Raw genomic sequence first — 24,200 nt, 5'->3', positions numbered from 1 at the left:
CTAATTCCTCCCAGATCTACCCACCAACTTCCAACTTTCTGTCCTCTTTAAATAACCCTGTATTCACTTTGTGCCAGCTATGGAGCCGTCCACCAGAGCATGGCTGACCTATCAGGGACCACATTGTCATGAAAACTGACTCTCCTTCCCCCAGAAGCCATCGAGTTGTCATCACCTTCTCAGCTAGGAGTGGGCCTCATGAGCCCTTTCCCTACCCATGCTTTTAGGCGGAGTTTTCATTGGGACTGCCGGCTCCCCTATAATAACATGGACACTTATTAATTATGAAAGCTCGGCTGATAGCTTAGGCTTGTTTCCAACTAACTCTTATAACTTAATTTAACCCATTTCAATTAACTTACTTTCTGCCTTGTGACTTTATTACCTCATCTCTGTACTGCCCATCCTGCTTGCTCTGCATGTCCTGGATCTCCCAGTGTCTCTGCCCTTCTCCTTCCCAGTGTCCTCTGTGCCTAGAAATCCTGCCTAGTTATTGGCTATTCAGATTTTTAGTAAAGCAGTCAGAGTGACACATCTTCACAGTATACAAAAAGATGATTCCACAGCACATACTAAAATATTGACTGGCTTGATCTTGTACCAACAGCCAGAGCTCCTGTGAATTCATGAGTGCGTGTCTATATGTATATACAAATTTTTTTGACAAAGGTTTTTGCTACATACCCTTGCTGCTATCACATTTGACAATCTCTGCCTAAGCTTAGCAAGTGTTGGATCTGTAGGCATGTGCCATCATGCCCAGTTCATATGACATTTTATTCAACTATTCATGCAGATAAACTCTGGAGCTACCTCTACTTTTTGACTAATGTGAATTATGCTGCTACAAATATGTCTTGAGTTCCTGCGAATGTCTATCATTTTTAGAAATTGTCATATACAGTTCCATAGTGGACACATCAATTTATTTATCCACTGGCAATCACCAGTTACATTTCTTGCATCCATGCCAGTAGTTGTTATTTTCTGTTTTTATAACACACACACACACTTTAAGCATCCTGATAGGTATGAAAAACAACATAGCTTTCGTTTGTATCTCCCTAGTTAATTAGATGGTTGAGCATATTTTTAAATCTGCCTGTGGCTATTGCATATTCTCTTTGGAGAAGCTTGTATTCATGTCTTTTGCCTATTTTTTAAATTAATATTTTGTTAATGAAATGTAGGAGTTCTTTATATATAGTCTGTGTTTTAATCCTTTATAAAATCTACAAGTTGCAATTTCATTACATTTCATGGATGCCTTTCTAATCTCTTGATTGTATCCTTGCCTTTGATATAATCTAGAATTATCAATTTTACTTTTGTTACCTATGTTGCTTTTGGTTATATCTAAGAAATCAGTACTAAATCCTGCTTTCTTAGTATTAAAAACTTAAGTTAATTTTCATGCATAGTTAAGGGTATAGCATCATTCTTTTGTTTGTGGACCTCAAATTTCTCCAATACTAATGTTGGGGACCAAACAATCTTCATGCTCATGCTGAAACTCATTTGGCCAAATTTTCATGGGTTCATATACTATATGTATTAAGCCAGCATCACATTAATATACTTTTTATATTTTATATCAACATCACACTGACTTCGGCAGTAAGTTTCAAATCAGAAAGTTGGCCTGGTGGTGGTGGCATACACCTTTAATACCAGCATGGGAAGGGGAGAGGCAGATGGGTCTTTGTGAATTCGAGGCCAGCCTGGTCTAGAGAGCAAATTCCAGGATAACCAGAGCTGTTACACAGAGGAGCCCTGACTTAAACAAGTCAGAAAGTGGGAGAACTTCAGTCCTTTTCTTTTTTTTGAGACAGGGTTTCTCTTTGTGCTCCTGGCTGTCCTGGACCTCTATCTCTCTCTAGACCAGGCTGGCCTGGAATCGCAGAGATCCACCTGCCTCTGCCTCCCAGGTGCTGGGATTAAAGATATGCACCACTATTGCCTGGATTATAAAATTTGCATAAGCAGAAGGGGTGGTAGTAATAGCACATTTGAACTGAATGAAACACAAAACAGTCCATCAAAATTAGAGCCATGTCTCTAAAGCAGTGCATGAGAACAAACTGAGCACTAGCCACAGGGTTTCAACGTGTTTTTAAATGAGTATCACGTCTCTCAAATGTATGCAGTTTAAGCCATTATATCTCTATAAGGATGGGGTTTTTTTGTTTGCTTGTTTTCAGGTATGATAGATAGGATTCAGGCTAAAAGAGACTTGAGAAATATAGCAGCTAAATAACTTTTAGACTATGTCCTGATTCATACAAGCCAGCTACCAAAAGACATTCTGGGGCATCAGCAATGATGGTTCAGCAATTAAGAGCATTTCTTAAGTAGTACCATCTAACAAAAGCCCTGTCAGAGATGGAAAATGAAGACTGGATGAAATGACAAATTGATATCCTTACAATACAGGGAGATTGTTAGGTGAAATTACAAGCAAATATTGATAGTTAAAGCTGGGTAGTAGATACAAAGATGTTCAATAAGTTATTTTATTTTGATTTTTAATTTTCCTCTCACGTGCTCCTGTTCTTTTCTTTTCAAATCCTTGCAACACAGTGTGAGGTCTCCCTTGTTTTTTTCCCCTCTCCATTCCTTCAGCTTTTTTTCTGCCCCTGCTCAGTTTAAAATCTAATTGTGTTTAGAGTGACTGAGACAATCTCAGTTTGCCTCTGTTATCCCAGTGTGAACTCAGACTCACAAAGCATTCTGATTCTTTTGTCCAGAATCGCATCCTGCCCCAGCTCATTACTAGGTCATCCTTGCTTAGTTTCCAGGGTGTTAATTCTGATGTCACTTCCTCAAAGCCTTCCCTGGCATTCTTCCCTATTCCTAACCCATCCTCCACCATCATATGAAATGTATTCTTCAGTTTTTTCCTAGGGTCCAATGGCTCCTAAAGGCTACAGGTTCATTTCATGTCATCTTTGGGTTGTTGGTGTCTAGCACTGCTCTTTGTGACTGGCAATGTTGGATAAGTACAATTTTAGAAATTACCCAAGTTAAACCTAAACGAGCAAACACCCTTTCCTAAGATGACAGAGAATAGTGTGGGCTAAACCAGGAGTAAGTAGACTTGTTGCTCTGTCTGTTCTCACTGTATGAGAACGTAGTGCGGCCTTTGAGGTTTCTTTGCTAAGACAGTTCATATCCCTGACAGTGCTTATGGGTAGAGTACACTGGGAAAGCTCTTAGGGCAAGAGTGGGAGGGCTGGAAGGTGTAGCAGCATTGATAGCCTGGCATCATCACACAGTGCCCAGAAACAGAAGTGGCTGTAAAACATAATTTCTCACCAAATGCACTTTTATTCAACTAAAATGAAGAATCTCTGGTATAGCTGCCAGGTTTTTTTTAAATTTGCATTGCTTTTCCAGAGTCCACTTACATAATACAACAGAAGTAGTCTAGGATAATAGAGACATTATATCTTTAATTATTTAGAATAAAGATTGTGTGTTCGCGTCAGCATCACATACTAAAATGAGGACCGTTATTCAGAAATACTCCATTTAATGTCTTCTTTTTTGTTTTCTTAGCGTCGTCTTGGAGATGCAGCCAAGAAAGCCATCAGTAAATTGACAACTAGAACGGTGAAAAAGGGTGATAAGGTACAGTAATGAAATTAATTTCCTCTTTGAAATCTTGCTTGTGCTTTGCCTGTCTGGAAAGCCTTCAGCTAGTGTTTCGGCTTTTCTGAACTTCAGGTGCTCTTGCCCTTAGCAGCATCAGTGACTACTCCGTTAGCACTGTTCCTCTGCAGTTTTCAGTTGTTACAGCCAAGCACACATCTGCCGGGGGTTCTAATGAGACAGTTTGCACATAAAATAGCCAAGAGGAGTACATTTTCTTCTGTTTCTTAGGACTGCCGCGTCTGTTTTGGGTATTGTTTCTTCTCAGTTAAGACCTGACTGAAGACCTTCGTTTCTAGGGAATTTCAGTTAACAAGGGCTTTACAACAGACTGACACTTGTAGAAAGAGCAGTTTATCTGTGTTGGGCCTAAAGTAGACCAGGTCAAAGAGTTGGCAACAAATAGCAGAGCTGAAACCTTTCTTCAAAACTCCCTGGTCAGAGCTCAGGTGCCACATAGCATCTTAGTTTCTACATTCAGTATATCCAGACTTACCAAGAGTTAGAGAGAGAGAGAGAGAGAGAGAGAGAGAGAGAGAGAGAGAGAGAGAGAGCTCAAAAGGCCAAAAAAAAAAATCTTATGGGCATAGCACCTTATGCCCAGTGCTAGTATTTTTAGCAGAGAGCTCTGGAAGGAGGATTTTGTGTGATTCTCTGTTTTCTGTGTTTTCCCGCATCCTTTCTTTTACCAATTTTATTTGTATGCCTGTGAATACTGGAGCCAGTTGTCATCAGCACAGCTGCAGAGGAAGGAACATTCTCACTGGGGTTGCTGCACGCTAAGGAAGGAAAGGGCACTTGCAGAAATGCTTCCTTGGCTTGGCCAGCTGCTATTAATTAGAAAACCCCTGTATTTGATACAACCTACCTATCATCCTCTACCCCTCCCCAGTAATAAATAAATAAATAATCTTTCCTAGAATTATGAAAGCTAGCACACTTTTTGTACACCCTGCACCTGCCAACCATGCTTTAAGAGAGCTCTAAGGGAATCCTTATCAGCCCAGAGGATGAAGGGAGTCAATTAACCTGGTGACCAAACAACTGGTTTGTCTTTTCTGATCCTTGATAAATACTCAATATTGATTTAAACCAGTAACTTCCCCAAGTCTGTGACCAGCGTGCAATTCCCATACTTGAGTTCGGACTGTAGCAAAGGAGTCTACTGAGCACTGCCCATCATTTGTAGCTGTGTTTTAGGAATTGATTGGCTGCATGAACCTGTTAATGAGAATCTCAATGTTTTAGATTGTAACAGTGAAACCTATTGAGACTAGGTAGTAGTAAAGGAATTGGGATAGACACATGGTAATCCAAGGTGATCTGCTGTGAATTGTGGAAAAAACAGGGCTCTGACTTATCTTAAGATATCATAAATAGGAAATAGTATGATTGGCTCATGTAATTTGGGTCAGCCTACTTAAACAAATGAAAAGTTACTATTTTTAATTCCTTTCCTTTTGTAGCCATCTTCTTACTCTAGGGTTTTTCTTAGCTGAGTTGTAGCACCTGCGTGCACACACTCAGCTCCTGTGCTTTTTGTTTCAGGAAACAGACCCAGACTTCGATCACTGTGCAGTCTGCATAGAGAGCTATAAGCAGAATGATGTTGTTCGGGTTCTCCCCTGCAAGTATGTCAGATTTCTGTGTTTGAAAGGAATGGTATTAATGTCTTGTTTGTCTCCCTTCTAGAGTGGGTATCTACTTGGTCCTGAAAACCACCTGACCAATAGTTCTCCTGACAAGCTAAGGCCCAAATGCTGATAATGAGAGAGCATGGTCAACTGTGACCAGTGTCTCTCCCAAGAATTTTTTGCGTATGTATATCAGAAACACGTGACAAACCAGGCGTGGTGGCACATGCCTTCATCCCAGCACTTGGAAGATATAGGCAGGTGGATCTCTGTTCAAGGCCAGCCTAGTCTACAAAGTGAGTTTCAGGACAGCCAGGGATATATAGAGAAACCCTGCAGGTTAAGAGCACTGCCTGTTTGTTCTTCCAGAGGTCCTGAGTTCAATTCCCAGCAAACCACATGGTGGCTCACAATTATCTGTAATGTGATCTGGTGCCCTCTTCTGGCGTGCAGGCACACACACAGGTAGAACACTATATACATATACATAATAAATAATAAAATCTTTAAAAAGAAACACATGACAACATCTAGGTACATCATAACCTAAGAAATTGTATTCAGTGACCCTCCTGGGCTAGGCTGTAGTTCAGTGATAGAACACTGGACTAACATGTACCAGATCATAGGTTTGATCCCTAGTACAGACAAAAAAGAAAAAACACAACAAAACACTCTCCATCTCAAATTAGAGTTCATTGTCAAGCCCTCCACCTTGTCCCCCTGGCTCCAGGTTCTACTGTGCTAAAGCCCTGAGTTATGCAGAATGGGAGGACTGCTGTTTGCTTTGTAACTGCTCAGAGACAGTAAACTACTCTGTGCAGGTTACATGTACTGTCTTTTCTGATCCTGCCAGCAATCCAGAGAGGGCGTTGCTCTCTTATGATGCTGGCTAGTTTGTCATTCCGTAGTAAAGTATCTGCAGAGTCTTGGAAGTTCTCTGTGCAGCACTCAATGGGCCCTGTTGGGTTAGCCTCTGGTGAGCATGATGGTAGCATACATAGAGGGAGTCCGTGTAGAAACAAGAGGACAGGCTAGCCACACCTGATGCTTTTGTAATAAGCTCATGAGAACCACCAGAAGAGTCCCATAGGACATACCTCATGCCACCAGTACCCTTAGGACCTCCACTAGGTCCCATTCTCCAGAAGTTCTGCCACCTACCAACTGATAACCAAAGTTTTCACCACCATGGACTATGGGAGGGACACTTGGACTACACCCAAACCATAGCACCATTGTCCAGAGAAGGATTGATAGTAAGGCCAGCAGCAGATTCCAAGTTTACACAGTTCATTATGGCAGAGCCAGTAAAGAGTCTGACTTCAGTAATCATCATTCCTTAGATAAGATTTCTAGCTAGCGCCCTCCCTCCCTCCCTCCCTCCCTCCCTGGCTCTCTTTTTCCCTCTCTGTCCTTTCCTCTCTTCTGAGGTTTATCCCCAGCATTCTTTTTACTTCGAGACAGGATCTCATTAAGTTGCCCAGACTGACTATGAAATCAGTCTGTAGCCCAGACTGGCCTTGAACTTGCCAAACTCATGTTTCAATTTCCCATGTAACTAAGCTTACAGGCCTGCACCACCAGACTGGGCCATACAAGTTTCCTTTATAAGCATGTTGATTTTTACTATGTTCTATGCCAAACTAGGGAACATGAAGCACCAAGATACCCTGTTTTGTGTATAAAATGTACAAAGAACCTAAAACCAAAGATTTCTACTTTCTTCTCTCATCTCATGAAAAGATACTCACATGACCCTGCCTTGTGAACTTGTGACTGAATAAAATATTTGTAGGCTGTTGTCCTCCATGAAGCTACTAGTCATATTTTACTTATTCAGAAAGTAACATTTTGTGCCTAGAAAATGCACACAAAATAGATTGCTTTTTTTTTTTGATTTTTTTTTTGATTTTTAATCTTGGATCTTCAGAAGAATGCTGTATACAGAAATAGAAGTTAAAGATTCTGGAGTCAGCATTCCAATTCTAGGTTACATAAAGAAAGATCTTAACCAAACTCAGTGTGAGCAACCCTGCAGAAAATTATGTACTGGCCATTTTCAGTTATTTAAAATCGAAGTGTATGAGTGAGGCTGAAGGAAGCACATTTATGAAGCAAGTAGGGAGAAGAAAGCAGAGCCATCAAGTGCCTGTTTTGACCAGAAAGAAGCTGAATATTAAATTTCGTTTCTTCCTATCCCCTGCCCAGGAACCGCTGGGCCCAGCTGGTACCTAAACAGAAAGGGAAAAAAAATCATTCAGTGTTATTATTAAAATGAAAGTGTCTTCCTCAAGGGAGTCTGGTCCTAAAATAGAGGACTCTGGGCTGCTTGCTCTCATTCTTGCCATCCCTAAAGCCTTGCTTTGACTTTGCCAGGTTCATTCTGAGTGTTCTCTCTCTCTCTCTCTCTCTCTCTCTCTCTCTCTCTCTCTCTCTCTCTCTCTCTCTCCTTCCCCCCCCCCAGTTTAACTCAGAGCTTTCTCAACCCAACTCCCTGTCAGATCAATGAGCAATTTTAAAAAGACCTTATGTGGAACACCACCAAATTCATCGTTAGTAAGTTCCTGAATGATTTCTGATACCAGAGGGGCACACTTTCAACTGAGATCCACAGCCTTGTGGAACCTTAACTTTCTACAGCCAAAAAAGACAGTTGCTGCTTAGCCTTTGTGTTTGTGAGCTGCTTTTAAAGAGCTCAAACGTTGTCAGACTTGAGGGAATGTCTTTGCTCTCTCCCTCCACTGTCTTGCCCACACTTTATGCAGATGTGCTGCACTGACTGTCCACTCTCCACATTGTTTTGAAATCAGCTGCTTTCTTAAGTCTCCATAAATTAAAGCTTTCTCTAAATTACAGTGTTCAGCCTACTCAGAACATGCTGTCCCCTCACCTTAACAACACTACCATCCTCAGGTGCAGTAAAAATTAACTTTTACCATTGAGCAATCTTTTGTGACAACCTTCGACCTATACAGGGTTTCTCGGCTTTGGCACTGCTGACATTTCAATCAGATGAGTCTTTATTTGAAGAAGAAGGTGAGGGAAGCTGCCCTGCACACACAGGACATTTAGCATTGTCCTTAGCCTCTGCCACTACTCCCCAGAAGTACCGTACCACAGTTTTGACAACCCAGAATGTCTCAAGATGAGAATCACTGACCTAGAAGAGGTTGACCCAGGAAGATTTGATCCCAAATCTTCTCCAAGTTTACTTCCAGCCAATGACTCTCTAGTACCTGTGGTAATTTTCCCTGTTTGGTGTCTTTCCACCTGGAATACCCCTGCTTTCTTTTATCTGTATGTCCTTTGACCCTGAGCCTTCCCTGGATTTCTCCATCTCATATGGCTCAGCACTTTTGTCCCTCACTGTCTTCGGACAGACTGCACAGACAGAGTTCCACCCCTGGCTGGATGCCAAGTGTTAACCTTGATAGAGTCTTTCTGCTATCCTGGCTGGCCCTCCCTGTTTATCACAGCAGTGTCTCCTTAAACACTTCCCTTACCCATTGTTCACTCTCAGCCAAGTGAACTTTACAGTCAGCTTCATAGAGAGAATAGTTGTTCGATTTCCCTGAGCTGCATATCACTAGGCCTCCAGCATGTCTACCTCTACAGCCTCCTTAGCACCTTCAGGCATGGAGGAGGCAGCTCAGCTCTGGTCTGGTGCTACTATTTCTACTTGGGTCTTTGCCTGCCAGCGAAAGGGGACCTTGATCTATTGACTGTCTGTCCCCTTGGCTTTTTGTTCTGTCAATCTTTGCTCATCAACATTCAGTCATAATCAAGCCTTTGAGATTCCTATTTGTTTTAAATCTGACCCTTACCCATATTACCCTGCAGCTAGCTTTTGGTAGAATCTTTGCTGTCTCTCCTTAGTCAGAAGACAGCCATATGTCTATGTCTGTCTGTCCTTCATTTTTAACAAGATTGTTCTGAACCAAACCTTTCTCTATAAATATCAGATCTCTTGTGAATTGCTTTGTCACATGACCTTTTCTTTTTGTCCTCTATCGCACGAATTTCTTGTGAACAGATGGCAGTTGGCAATGCTTTGGGGACCTCCTGCTTGTGTCAGTTGATTACAGTTGATCACCTTTTGGATATTAGCCATCATGGCTCCAAAACTGAGAAACAGCCACCTTATTTAAAGGTTAGCCACAAGATGTTAGTAGGTTAAAATCCTAAGAAGGAGAGTGCCACAGCATGAAGATGCCAGCCGTTGCTAAAACAGGTCAGGAAGCTGGCGACCTCAGGGGGAGATCGGCTTAAACAGCATCTGCCAGGCCTGGCTGGGGAAGGAGTTCTTGTGTCTGACCTTTAATAATCCTGGATCCTTTCATGTTTGCCAGGTCCTTAACAGGACACCCAGAGGCTTCAGAGTTGTGAAAACAACTCACCTCCAGTGTAGATGCCTCCCCCTTCCCCAGCACCACTGCTTTCTGACCTCTCTGTTTCTGGCCCCTGGGGAGTAGGAGCGAGGAGGCACTGCATTTCAGTATTGCCGGCTTTGTTTCTTCCATAGTCTGTGTGTTCCCCATTGAGTATCTCACAGCATTTTTTTTCAAAGTAATAGTCATGGTAGAAGCTCTGATATGTTGGCCTACAGTTCTCTGCATATCCCAGTCCACCACTTAGCCCCTTTCTGCTGCTGTGTATATTTTTATTACAAGAGTCTCTCAAGACAGTGAGGAAGAACTGCTTTTCAAGGTCTGGCCCCTGTGGTGCACCCTCTGCCTAGTGATGGATGCCCTAGTGCCAAGGCTTGTTTCAAAAGTATTCTTGACATTTATTGGGATGTTGTATGGAACATTAAAGTCATTTTGCCTGTTTAGCAAAACCTTAGTGCTTCTCAGAGTATTCCAGGTACAGTTTTCATGTGCTTCAGTCAGCCTCACGAGGTGATCAAGCCTGTCTTCCCCAGTCTCCCACCCATGGTCTTTCAGGGCAGACAGCTGAGAGGCAAGAAGAGTGGTGGACCAAGGACCCCGACGCTTAGGAGCAAAGCTTTGCCCAGAAATCAGATGACATGATGGGTACAGTGAGCAGCAGGCTGAGGAAGTGGTCACAAGAAAATAGTAAAGAAGGAGCAGCTACAAGCCTAAGCATTTGTTCCCAAAGGTGACCAGGTAGGAGAGTGCAGGATTGCTCAAGGCTGATGAATGCAGAGAACAAGGGCTTGGTTTTATTCAGAAAAGCTGTGGGAGTTAGAGACAGAAGGTCTGGGGTTAGTTGCACAAAAGCTGGGCTGGTGGGAACTGGAAAGGTTGGCTCTGGGTCACAGGAAAGGAGTTGGAGTAGTTGTCTGGGGTGCAGGTGATAGCTAAAAACCTTTGTTTTTAAAGAGAAGAAATGCTTCTTTTAGGGTTTGAGTTAACTAAGGAAAAGAGATTCTTATTTGTCTACAGATAGCCAGATAGTCTTTATTATCTTCTATAATCATGCAAAGGGGAACACAGTAATTGACTAATAGGTTAGAACAGTTTTTCTTCTAGGTCAACAAAACAATAAGAAAATAAGTACTTAAGAATCCCAACATTTAAAAAAATCCACTTATGGCTCATTTAAGGTCAAAGGAACAGACAAGTTGTAAACCCTTAAGCTGTGTGTGTGAAAACCTCACAGCATGTGAAAATGGTTATGGTCATATGGCCATATCATCCCGTCGTTTGGGAGAAATTAAGTAAAGGAGGTTTGCCATTTTGTATTTTCCTGAGTAACCAGTAATAGGAAAAGCAAAAACGCTGCCCAGGACAGGCCAGAGCCAAATCTTTATCCACAGACAGCTGCTACTTGCTTTTTTGGGGGGAGGGGGGTTGGTTTTTTGAGACAGGGTTTCTCTGTAGCTTTGGAGCCTGTCCTGGAGCTAGCTCTTGTAGACCACTGGTCTCAAACTAACAAAGATCTGTCTGCCTCTGCCTCCCGAGTGCTGGGATTAAAGGCGTGCACCACCACTGCCCGGCCAGCTGCTACTTGCTTATACCAGGTTTCTACTGTCTTCTGGTTAAGATTCAGCTACCACACCCACATTCATACATCTCACTCCTGAGCCAAAGCTACTCTTTCAGAGATCACATGATCTCTTCTACTCTTTGACAGCCAAATCCCATCCCAAGACTAGAACACCTTCTCGACTGTCCCACTCTGTCCTGGCACTAGCTCAGCCCCCAGACATCTATCAGTTGCTCCCAGATGTGTACAGATTAGGTAATTGTAGTTTAGATTCTATAGTTTAGACGAAATCTAAAAGGACTTTGCATGCCCCGCAGAGATTAAGAAATATTGTTCAGGGCTGGAGAGATAGCCTAATGTATAGAGGTACTTACCACCCAGTCTGTTGACCTGAGTTTGATTGCTGGAACTCACATAGTTGTAGGAGAGAACTGATTCTTTCAAGTTTTCTTCTTGACTCCCACATTGTGAGCATGCTGTGCATACCCACAAATAATAATGTTGCTTTTAAAAAGAAGCAGCAGCAGCCTTACTCTGTTCTGTATTCCACTGCTCAGTAACCTTGGTACCATTGAGTGCTGCTGAGCAGTAGCACATGACCCTCGTAAGGGCTGAGTCCTCAGAAGCACCTTGTCTTTTCTCTGGAGCACTCTTAGTCCATATAAGTAGGAGGAGGAAGTCATAACACCTTGTATTCTATAATTGTATTCTATAATATAATTCTCCATATGGATTGATAGCTTTCCAGCCTATAAAACCCCTAAAGGTACTTAGGAGTGAGAATGCCCTGTCTGGAAGTCTCAGACTAGACTGATAAAGCAAGACTTCAAGATCTTGATTCTGGTCTTCAAAGAAGTGGGTTATAAGGCCATCAAATGGAAACTGTGGGATAGCATAAATTATTGGCTGAAATTGTCATTCTACTAAAAAGTTTTCTAGACCATCTTTTTAAAAATTTTATTTTCAAATAGTAACCAAAATATTAAATTATAAATTAACACTCAAGGTTTTAAATTAAAATTATATGATGACCCAATTTGGTATCTCTCATATTATCTTTTATCCCAAACTCAGACTGCAACATTTCTTCCAAACCTACCTGAGAATCTGTTGATGCCCTTTGTGTCAGTCTAGCACGCCAGGCTCCCCGTGTTGGGTTACAGCTTCTTCAGGTTCCTGTACAAGGGTACCAGAACTTGGGCATGACCTTTGCCTGTCCTTCAAAGTCTTTTCCGGACTTCCCATGGGAACAAGTTTCTTTTCCAAGAATACAGACCCTCTCTGAGTGGCTGACCCCATCAGGAGGATGTGACTTTATGTTGTCACTAGTAGAAGAGGGTGTCGTTGTCCCCCATCATTTAACAGTTAACATTTCAGCCAAGAGCCACCAACTGATGCTCTCATTCTTAGTTACAGTTCGCCATCTTAAAAGAGTTCTAACTGCCCTCTGACTTTTACCAATATTCAGCCTAAGTTGAATTCCATAAAACTAATATTTATCCAGAGAACTCTTAATTTAACTGCGACTTAACATCTGTGTGAAACAAAAATATTTTGTCTTTTGGGTTTGTTTGGTTTTTTGTTTGGTTTTTGTTTTGTTGGTTTTTTTTTGTCAGGGGTGGGGCATTTCGAGACGGGCTTTACTCTGTAGCTTTGGAGCTTTCCTGGAACTAGCTCTTATAGACCAGGCTGGCCTCCAACTCACAGAGATCCACTTGCCTCCGTCTCACGAGTGCTGGGATTAAAGTGCCATTGCCGCCCACCAAAATTCCATTTTTCTACATGAGCTATTCTTCTAAAATATAGCTTGATTATAAAGTCTGATTATCTTTATTCTTAATACATTTTCCTAGATTTCTTCAAGTCTTTTGGAATTCAGTGGCATGAAAAGGCAAGTTGGGCACAGTAGTTTATACCTACAGTCCCAGCTAGTCTTTATTACTGTGAGCTTGGGACCATCCTGGACAACTCAGCAATCCCCGTCACTTACACCATGCGTGAGACCCTGTGGTGGATCCACAGCACAGAAATAAGTTGAAGCTTCTGTCTCCCTCTCACGCTCATTACACAGTACTGTTAGGTACAGGGGAATTTCTGTAGGTTGTGTTTTTATGTGCTTCACTGTTTTTCTCTTGGGTGTTGGAAATCCCCTAAAGCAGAAAAAATTCTAATTCTTTCCAGTTTGACCTTGGAGTGCTTCAATGTGTAATTTGTGACGTAATTCTCTGTTGTTTTCTAGGCATGTTTTCCACAAGTCATGTGTGGATCCCTGGCTTAGTGAACACTGTACCTGCCCAATGTGCAAACTTAACATTTTGAAAGCCCTAGGAATTGTGGTATGTTCCCTGCTTGTCACTACTTTGTGTAATATCATATCCACATGCAGTGTAATGCAACTAGCGTAATAGAAGCCATGGCCAAATCTCTTTAGAATACTCTTGCTTTCTTTGCCACGTGGATCTTTTTGTACAACAGTGCCCTTCTTCCAGGTGACTTCAAAGTCTAAACTACTTGGGGCCACGAGAAGAGAATGTAAATAGCTATACTAGACTATTCTGAAGAGTGTGCTTCTGATGGAGGGCACATGAAAGAAATAGGGTGTAGAAAACTGTGATCTAATAGTAATTTTTCTTATAGTTGCCATAATACGAAATGATGACATTTCTGCCCTCTTAAGCTTGCCTTTCACATCTTTGCATGTCAGTAACTTGCAAGCAGTGAACAAAGATGATAACCAAAAAGCACCAGAGAACCTTGAGCAGCTTGACAGCTGTGTTAGCCAAGTGTGCTGCCCTGGGGTCGGCTGTGACACTGACAGTGGTGGAGACTTCTTATATTTCCTGCTTAAGAAAGGTCTAAAGGGTTGGAGGGATAGCTCATCATTAAAGGCTAAGGCTCACAACTAAAATATCAATAAGTATATATTCAGGATATACTTTTGTTTTTTTGTTTTTTATGATTTATTTATCTTTATTTTATTGCATTGGTGTGAAGGTGTCAGATCCTCTGGAACTGGATTTTCAGGCAGTTGTGAGGTACCATGTGGGTGCTGGGAATTGAACCCGAGTCCTCTGGAAGAGCAGTCAATGCTCTTAACCACTGAGCCATCTCTCCAGCCCCCAGGATATACTTTTAATAGAAAGAAAAAAGTCACCATTGCCAACTGTTCTCTGGAGGCCTAGTCATCCTCTATGTACAACTAGTTGAGCAGATGCTGTCTCATATGGCCAGCATGTGAAAATAGTAACCTGTCTTCTGCCCATTTCTAATGACAGAATGCCTTCTGGAATAAATGATAGTTGTCATTCTTGGGATGTCACGTTACTATAAGCATCAGCTCTTACATTGCGCTTTTTTTTTTAAGATTTATTTATTATGTACACAGTGTTCTGCCTCCATGTATGCCCACATGCCAGAAGAGGGCACCAGATCTCATTACAGATGGTTGTGAGCCACCATGTGGTTGCTGGGAATTGAACTCAGGACCTCCGGAAGAATAGTCAGTGCTCTTAATCTCTGAGCCATCTCTCCAGCCCTGCATTGCGCTTTTAGTTTTGTTTATATATATATATATATATATAACTTTGAGAGACTCAAAAACAGAATTCCTTTGCCCTAGAAGCAGTAGCTCTGGACTTGGCTGTTCTTTTTGTCTGCCATTTTCCTGAGCTCTGTTTTTATATGCTGTCTTCCACAGACAGAAGGAGCTGCCTCTTACTCTGCTGTGAGTGTTCACACCCACCTCTCCATGGGTGGACTTCAGCTGTAGCTAGAGGCTCAGGTGTTGATGCAGATTATTTTCTTACAGTTTACAGACCTGAGCTTTGATCTGCTTTTGCTTTGTCTCTGAAGGTAGATGCTAACAGTGACATTTAACATTAAGATAACAAAGTAAACTTTCAATCTGAATGTGCCAGCTTTGTAAATGCTACTAGCCTCCCTTTGCTTGTGACTGAGACCACAAATGGTTATCTTTTTTTTTTTTTTTTTTTTTTTTTTTTTTTTTTTTTTTTTTGCCAAGCTACAGTGGACAGTTTTAAGCTATGGATTTTGGTTTTCCTTTGTACATTTGGGAGAAAATCAACTGATTCTTTGAAGAAAGCTTCTTAAATGATAGTAGGAAAGATAGATGGACAGGTAAATGAGAAGTGATTATGTGGAAAAAGCATGGTGAAGTTCTGGGAGTGGGTGTTTTATAAACTTGCTCTTATAATGATTTTTTTTTTATCTGGAAATATTTTGCAGCCAAATCTGCCGTGTACTGATAATGTAGCGTTTGATATGGAAAGGCTCACCAGAACCCAAGCAGTTAACCGAAGATCAGCCCTCGGCGACCTTGCCAGTGACAGTTCCCTTGGCCTTGAGCCACTGCGAACTTCAGGCATATCGCCTCTTCCTCAAGATGGGGAGCTCACTCCCCGGACGGGTGAAATCAACATTGCAGTAACAAGTAAGTGGGGACCCTTTTCCCAGGTACCAGACAGCATTGCTGCCTATGTTGGGCATGTGGTGACTGTCAAGGAGAAAGTTGAAGTCATGTGGTCCAGCAGTTTTCAGAAAGAAAAAGAGAATATATACATTTAAATAGCTGTTTAGAATTACAAACTTTGTTCATAGTAAGGAATGTGTATGCTGGTGATTGTATGGATAGTTGTTTAAAGGTTTGTCTTAATAGCTGTTCAGTAAGCCGTGTTTTGAAATTGTTGCATTGCAAATAGACATTTTAAAGGGAGACACTGGAGTGCTGTGTGGGCCGGCAGGCAGCAGTGCTAGTGTACTGTATGCTGAGCACAGCTGCCCGTGATCTTCCAGGCTGTAAGCAACGTGGTGAAAATCTGATGTAAAATTTGAACCTAAAAAATAATCTGGGCTCGTTATGAAATGTCTTGATTGTTGAACTGTTAATAGGCAAAAATGTACTGTTGTGAGGGCAGTGCCCATCTGTATGCAGTGTGAGTGGGTTGGTTGGTGGCGTGTGGATGGTGTTGTAGGCAAGGCATTCATCCTGTAACAAGCAAGTCCTCTTCTCTGTTTTCATTCTTTACATGCAGTTTCCATCTAACAACCTCTCACCCATCTCTCTCGTCGCCACTCTGGTGCTGCCTTTTCTAATTATGCTGCTGCTTACCAGGACTTCAAGCCTAGAGCTGAGGAGGCTCCACTTACCTCTGGGAGTCAGTAACAAACATGGGGGAAGCAGATTATGGAATAGCTTGTTAAGGCTTCTGTGATCTGTTTTGTTGAAATGCATGGTTTTGAGCCATCCAGAGGTTGCCATTTGTCTGAAGGCTAAGAGCTTTCATTCTGTTTTAAGTAAAACTATTCTTTGATGTATTGTGACTCATTTCTTACCATTTCCCAATGCTTGTTTTAGCAACATTTCATGGTTTTCCTACTTTGGCATTTAGGTTTTATGGTCCAGAGTTTCAAAACTTGGTCTGGCAGTATGAAAGGAGATAAAGGTGATTTAAAATTGCGCTTTTATAAGTCCTTTGTTAACCAGGCATTTATTGAGCACCTACTACATTAAGCACACATCTTGTCATTTTTATGTGGAACCGTCTTCAACATCTTGATAACAAAATATTTTGATGATAAAAATATACCCAAAAAAAACCACCTTTATCAGAATTTACACATAATGCCAGTAAAGAAAATTCATGTGATTATCAAGACCCAAAGTACCACTTTTCCTTCCAAATCCCTGTATTACCATAAGCAAGTTGCAGGAGCTTCAGCCAGCATCTGCTGTGTGCAATGCACTGTGCTATGCCCGGCAGTGGGAGACTGCTGCTGAAGTACTCTTGGCTCTGCCAGGTGGTGTGGTGATGGTATTTCTCACATGCAAAGACACAAATAGGTATATGTGTTCAGGATTCAGAAAAATAGATGTTACTGAAGTTTCTAAATGTTAGTCTGTGAACAACGGTTTATGAGAAGGTGGGCTTGGTGGCAGCTCAGTGGGCACAGTGGCACATGCCTGTAATCCCAGCGTTCACTTAGGAGGTAGAAGCAAAAGAATTTTAAATTCAAGACTAGCCTCAGCTATAGCCAAAAAGAAAATAAAAGAATTAATATTATGTTACTCTCCTTGCTGTTGATAATTCATCAACAATAATTCATCTCTTGAATTTTAAAAATTCCAGTATACATTATTTCCAACTAAAAAGATGCACAGGTTAAAACAGTGGATTTCACATGGATTCTTGAGTGTCCATTTTGACTTAAATCTAGTGACCAGAAAATCTGTATCCAAGAAGCAGTGGCTGCAGTGTTATATGAAGAGTTTGCAAAGCATTTTGTCATATAAACCAACCAGGACAGCAAAGATACAGCTCATAGAACCAGTTTAGCATCCTGGGATCCTAGAGAGGCCTGCTCACACACAGTTTATGCAGTTTTGGAATTCATGAAACCCAGACTAAGAAATATCCAGTGGGGTTGTTAGGAGCCCTTGATACTCTTTTCGAGAACCCAAGTTCAGTTCTTAGCACCCACATGAGATAACTCCAGCTCCAAGGGGTCCCACACCTTCTGGCCTCTATGGGCACATATGCTCACACATACACATAATTGAAAATTAAAAGTTTTGAAAGAAATAGCTATGTTATGTATATGGAGTCATATGAAAGCCATTATTTTGTATACTAACTAAAAAATGTTAAAATGAAGCAGCAGTCCTGTAGGCACAGCTTTGTGCGTGAACATTCGTCATGCCTTATTACAGATATAGAGGAATTTTATAGGGTTACTTTGTTAAACCCTCCCAATTTCATTTATCCTTGGCAGTATATTGTAGTTACAACTTTGGAGCAAGTCATATTGGTTCTCAGGCCCCAGTTTAGTCTCCCTCTATCCCCATGTATGCATGACTTTGATTTTGACTTCTATACACCTTGTCAGGCACGGCCCCTCCTACTTTTTACAGACAGAAGGACCAGTTTTACTTCCCAGCAGGAGTCCTGGACCTGTTTTCTTGGCACAACTGTGATGTGTCTTTTTAGTATGAATACTCTGAACTGATAGATAAGAGAAAATGCAAACATGAGTATCTTGAAGGAGCAGCTTTCTGATTAGCATACACTAAGACTTTTGGGAGCCCCACTTCCGTGCTCCTAACCCTTTTCTAAGATTAAGTATTAGAATCATGCAGAAATGACAAAAAGGAAATTTGAGAAATTATTTTAAGTATGATTGTTCTACTGTCATTTAAATTCACAGTGATACCTATGTCCATGTACAGTTCTCCTACATAATTTTCCTGTGCCTTTTGGTGGTCACACTCCTCGTGTACTTCTGGATCGAAACTGAAAGAAATGGTTGAGCCATGCTTTCCTTTCTCCTTGCAGCTTTTCCCAGTACTCCACTAACCTTCTCTAGTTAGTAGCTTTCTGGCAAACTTCCTCCTGCTTGACTTCCTTGAGCCAGCCTTGGCTTACACCTTCGTTGACGTCTGCTTCGTTGCATTTGAGGGAAGTGTTGACATCGATTTGACTTAAATCTTCTCCCCAGAGTGATTTCCTCCCTTTCCTTTGTCAACAGAAGAATGGTTTATTATTGCCAGTTTTGGCCTCCTCAGTGCTCTCACGCTCTGCTACATGATCATCAGAGCCACAGCTAGCTTGAATGCTAATGAGTAAGTAACAAATTGTTTTTTGGATTGCATGTGCCAGATGATCCCAAGAAAACAAATAATTTTCATGAAGGTGGTGAGACTTGGCTTCCCACCTGTTTCATGCTGATCCCGGTGGGATCATAGTTAACAAAAAAAAAAAAAAAACTTCATGAGCCATCTATTTTTAGTCACACAGAATGGGAATTCATTTTGTTCAGTAAGACCAGCATATATGAGCAAAACTCTGGAGGCTCTCTTTAGTACACAGCGTCATGCATGTGCCAGGACACCAGAACAGTCTTAGTATGTCACAGGAATAGTCCCACTCTGTGTGTGCTCATCGATTTTACCAGGAGCTTTAGTCAACTTTTGGTAGCATGCTAAGACCTTTGCCTACAGTCAAGGACAGGAAAGAAGCGGGAAGCAAATCTACTGCTCTCAGAACTGTTGGGAGGTAGAGATGTCAAAATAGACTGTCTGTCTAAGGGCAGAAAAGATAGGTTACAGAAAGGTAAAGTTGACCTCCACAAGGAAGAACACCAGTCAGGCTTCTTAATGGTGAGATGACCTTCCCACAGGGAATGCACAGAGCTAGGAGTGCTGGCAGCAGCTGCATGTTGCTATGAGGGCTACTATAGAATAGATATCTTGGTCCTTTTGATGCAATGATTTCCCATAAGTAGCATCCAACAGTGATAGGATAATGGAAGGGTTTGGTTTTCCTTTGTTTTACTATTCAGGCCTCTCTTTTACCTGAGTATTCATACTACATAGAGATGGGCACAGCCCGGGACCAGTGCCCAGGTTTGAGCCTACACTTGCTGCTGGTGCACATCGTGTGCTTTCCGTATCGGAGTATGGGGTAGCAGTTTAAGTTGTCAACAGTAAACGATCCCCTGAAATAATTAATAATGTTTAACCTTGGAAACACAAAACTTTCACTTCCCTGACATACTATCTCCAACCTGATCTGTTGACAAAAATCTTGCGGGAAATATCTTCCGTCATCCGTGACCCCACACATGCTGAGAGGCTATTGTGATACATTGGTGTTCTTCACCCTTTATATGAATAGCCTTCACCTGTCCATTAGGTCAGTCAGGAGCTAGCTACTTCTGTGGACACTGCTAGATACAGTTTTCTGTCAGAACACGATACCAGTTGCTCAGATTCTAGAGTCAGTCACACCTACATTTGACTCTCACTCAGCAACCCCATTTTCCATTGGGCATTTTAATTTATCTGAAGATTATTTTAATCATCAAAATAAGCAAATAATGACTAGTCTACATCATAGGGCTATGGACTTAGCACAGTGCCTAATACGTAGTAAGTGCTCAATAAATGTTAGCCAAACTAGCTCGGCGGAGATTCTGCTACAGTTCTGTGACTAAGATGGCCATCTGGGACCAGGAGTGTGGTGCAGCAGGGAAGACACTCGCTGCCAAGCCAGAGGACCTGAGATCAATCCAGCTTCCACAAGTTGTCCTCTGACCTACACATACACACACACCAGACACAAAAATATAGATAAACATAATTTAAAATTTCAAAGATGGCCATCTACTTTTAATAAAGCAAATTAGTTTAACTTTGTCCATGAAATTAGTTACAGTGTGTAGGAACGCTGGGGTTGCCCATGATTTCAGAAACACTTCCATTCATAGTGAACTCATTGTTTGGTCTGCAGCCACTCTCTTGCTTATTCCCAGCCAAGCTAGATAATAAGCCCAGTTCTTTTTTTGTTTGTTTGTTTGTTTTCAAGACAGGGTCTCACTACATAGCTCTGGCTATCCTGGACTCACTCTGTAGACCAGATTGGCCTTGAACTCACAGAGATCCACCAGCCTCTGCCTCCCAACTGCTTGGATTAAAGGCATGCACTACCACAGTCCAAAAAAACCCAGTTCTTAAAATTTTACCAGTGAGGGAGCTGGTGATATGATTCAGTGGGTAAAGGCGTTTGCTGCTAAGCCTGCCTTGAGTTCAGTCACAAAATCTACCTTGTAGAAGAAAAAAATAATTACTGCAAGTTGCCCTCTGACCTCCACATACATACCATTGCAAATACCATACACACACACACCAACACATAAAGTAATTAAATATAATTAAATATTTTTAAAAATTCAACCATGAATAACAGCCAGTACAAATGAATAGTGATGCTCTGGGGACTTCTGTAGAACTACTAGACAATTTAATGGTTCTCTCACTCGGAATCTTCCCAGATGCTCAGTCTGTACATCAGATGCTTTTGAGAATGCTGAAATAGAAACCCAAGTGCCTGGGTCATACTGCTTCAGTTCCATGCATAAATGCATTACTCAGAACCTAAGCCATGGGTCGTCACAACCATGTCTTGGTCAACCCTTCTCCCATTAGCCTTTATAGATGGTTGATTTGCCATTGTTCATTCAACTGTTACTTCTTTGCCTTCAAAACCATCCTAAAGGACAGCATCCATAACCTCATTTAGAGAGAAAATTGAATGAGTGTGTGCGTGCCTGTGCACCTGTGTGTGTACACACCTGAGGGTACATGAAAAGATAGTCACCAAAATATTAGTGGTGAGTATCTTAGGTTATATTTTTATAATGTTTTTCTTTCCATTGTGAGCTTCTGTGTGATTTGGGGGTCTTGTTACTTTTGCAAACATGAATCACATGATTTTTTTTAAAAAGACCATTTTATTGTGGGAGATAAAGATCAGTCTTACTCTGTGCCAGTGTGTTTCTAAAAAGTTGGTGGAAATTCCTAAATTATTTTATTCCAGATAAAAGCTTTTTAGCAGGCTGGGCATGGTGGTTGATGCCTTTAATCCCAGCATTTGGGAGGCAGAGGCAGGTGGATCTCTGTGAGTTTGAGGCCAGCCTGGTTTACAAAGAAAGTTCCAGGACAACGAGGGCTGTTACACAGAGAAACCCTGTCTCAAAAAACAAACAAAAAAAATAGCAATTTTTAAATTTTTTGTTCATGGATTTTTTTAATCTACATACTCATTTTCCCTTATATGCCAATAAATTTATAGCCAAAATGGGATCCTTTCTAATTTTAATCATCCCGTCATTCTGATTTAACCTTGCCCAATTGTCTATAAACAGATGGGAAAATGTGTTGACATTTTAATGACTGTCTAGAAACTGACAGTAACCCCAGCACAAAAGTACCCATGAGGACAGTCTTTTTTCCTGACAGCTTCAGCAGTGCAGTGTGCTCATTCACAAACCCTGTAGGCAAGAGCAGGCAGCCTGGCAGATGTTAGGGCAGCCATGCAGAACCCAGGCAGGTCCAGACCCCCTTGCTTTTTGCTGTAAGTACACTGATGACCACCAGGGGGCAGTCAAGGCAGGGACACAACACTGGTCTTGACCTTATTCATGGGTACCATTTACCAAGGATTCAATGCTATTGACTGCTTCAGAAATCTGTGTATTTTGGGGTCCTTTGTTCAGTGAAAGAGTACTTTTTTAGGTATGCTTCTGTAACTGTGCCTCAAAACTTGCACACAAATCTGGGGAAATCTGAGACTGTAGGCATAAATAGGGTGATGGTCAAAGAAGTGAAATACAGAGCAAAAGGACTTCGGCTTTAGCTTCTTCCTCACCCTTGTGATTCTCGGTGCCTACATCAGGAAGACTGTTGAACATCATTTCCACGGGAGTTTCATTCTACTTATTCAGATAAGCCTTGTGAAATCCAGCACCTGCCAGTTTATATTTGAACACCTTCCTTCTCTGTGAGAAAGTTAGTTTCATCCTTGTTTTTATTTGAGGAACACTTAAGTAGATGATGTAGGAGAGATTTTTAAGTTGGGAAGTTAGAATATATATCTAGGGCCCATCTCTTAGTCTATAGACTCTGATTCTTTAAAAAAAAAAATCACATCTTAAGATTTGCAGAGATATGTAGCTCAGATACTCAGGATTTTTTCATTGATCTGGGCAACAGGAAATGCATGTGCCGAGATTAATGTGATCAAGTGTATAGATCTGTGCTGGGATCTAATACTGAGAAGTCCCGGCTTCTGGACTCTTCAGCAGGTAGATGGATCCCGTACCTCACTGATAGTTCTGGTGAGCTTTCTAGGTGTTGTTGTAGACATTTATCAACCAGTTAAAAGCAGTAATGATGTTGTTTTTCACTATACTGAGTATTTCCTAATTCTGTTCATTACTCTTGCTTTCTGGAGTACACCACCACAGCCAACTAGTTAGGCTTCTGTTTTAGACACTGGCAGATCAGCAGAGTGTTGTTATAAAAGGTCCGAAAATAGAGTCATTAGACATCTTGGAGATGCTTTGCTTAGAGCGGAGGAAGAAGACGGTAGAGGTGTCTCAAGGTGTCTGTCTCAAGTAGTGCCGGAGAAAGGAGGATCTGCTGTGGGCTGCACATTCCTTTGTGCTCACAGCAGCCTCATACTGCACAACCAGTGCGGAAAGAGTGAAGGTTTGCTGTAGTTCTAGAACCCTGAGGCATCACAGAGGACTGGATTCAATGAAGAAAACAACTTCTCTTGGGCAGAGTTGTCCATATGAACAACTGATGAGCTAATAAACTCTCCAGAAGCTACAGTTCAGAGCTGTGAGAGGCAGGCCTCCCTTTGAGTCACATAGCTGTTAGGTGGACTCAGAGCCCATATGACTAGGACTAGGATTGCTTTCTAGTTGCCTCTTTCTGGACTTTGAATTTCAAAAGCAGAATTTCCTGAAGAATATACCACTATAGTTTCCAGACTTCTTTTTCACCATCTCCCAGAGTGAGATCTGTCTGACTTTGTGACCTAGCCCTCCCTCATACATGACTAAAACAAAAGAGGCTCTTTTAGTCAAATACTCTTGATCAGACTAGCATCCATCTTTGTTTTTTATGTTACCAAGAATACTTAACATTACTTTCTGAGGTGTATTCTTGGAGTGGGTCTTCTTCCCTCTTGTCATATTTATTTTGTTTTAGCCAATCTCTAGTATGTTTAGACACAGAGTAATAATACTGAGTCTCAGAGGAGTCGAGTGGTCCCTAATAGGTTATTGGGGAGGACAGTGGGATGCAGGCCAATGCCTTTGCTCCCAACTCCTCTACACTGCTTAGCCCTGATTGCTCCACAGAACACTGAGGGCTCCGATTGTGACCAGAGAAGTTGAGTTTCTGAGAAGATGGTTTGGAAGAAGAGTCAGAAGCAAAGCAGCAGTTACCTTTGGTCTTTGCAGTGGCCATTTTCCTTCTTCTCAGAAGCACCTAATGTTATGGTGGCACTAAGAAGCCCGTCTATCTTATAATATCCAGTTTTTCTGAGGAGGTACTACAAGGAAGATGTAGCACCGTCAGTGGGAACAGTGAGAAATAAG

General features: G+C 41.6%; 1 protein-coding gene across 3 annotated transcripts in view; it reads left to right on the top strand.

Annotated features, from left to right (window-relative positions):
• Nucleotides 1-24,200, top strand: part of Rnf130 (ring finger protein 130) — a 117,277-nt gene that overhangs the window by 68,434 nt on the left and 24,643 nt on the right. For 2 of the 3 annotated variants that reach the window (XM_085694892.2, XM_085694893.2), the window contains exons 4-7: nt 3,559-3,630; nt 5,200-5,282; nt 13,477-13,573; nt 15,483-15,687. In XM_085694892.2, the coding sequence (XP_085551018.1) occupies nt 3,559-3,630; nt 5,200-5,282; nt 13,477-13,573; nt 15,483-15,687 (457 nt within the window). Of the gene's footprint in view, nt 1-3,558; nt 3,631-5,199; nt 5,283-13,476; nt 13,574-15,482; nt 15,688-18,779; nt 18,874-24,200 lie in introns of all 3 variants that reach the window. The other variant, XM_085694891.2, reaches the window with a different exon arrangement.

This window comes from Myodes glareolus, chromosome 9 (assembly GCF_982192425.1).
Source record: "Myodes glareolus chromosome 9, mMyoGla1.1, whole genome shotgun sequence".
Taxonomy (NCBI): domain Eukaryota; kingdom Metazoa; phylum Chordata; class Mammalia; order Rodentia; family Cricetidae; genus Myodes; species Myodes glareolus.
This window is presented reverse-complemented; position numbering and strand designations above follow the sequence as displayed.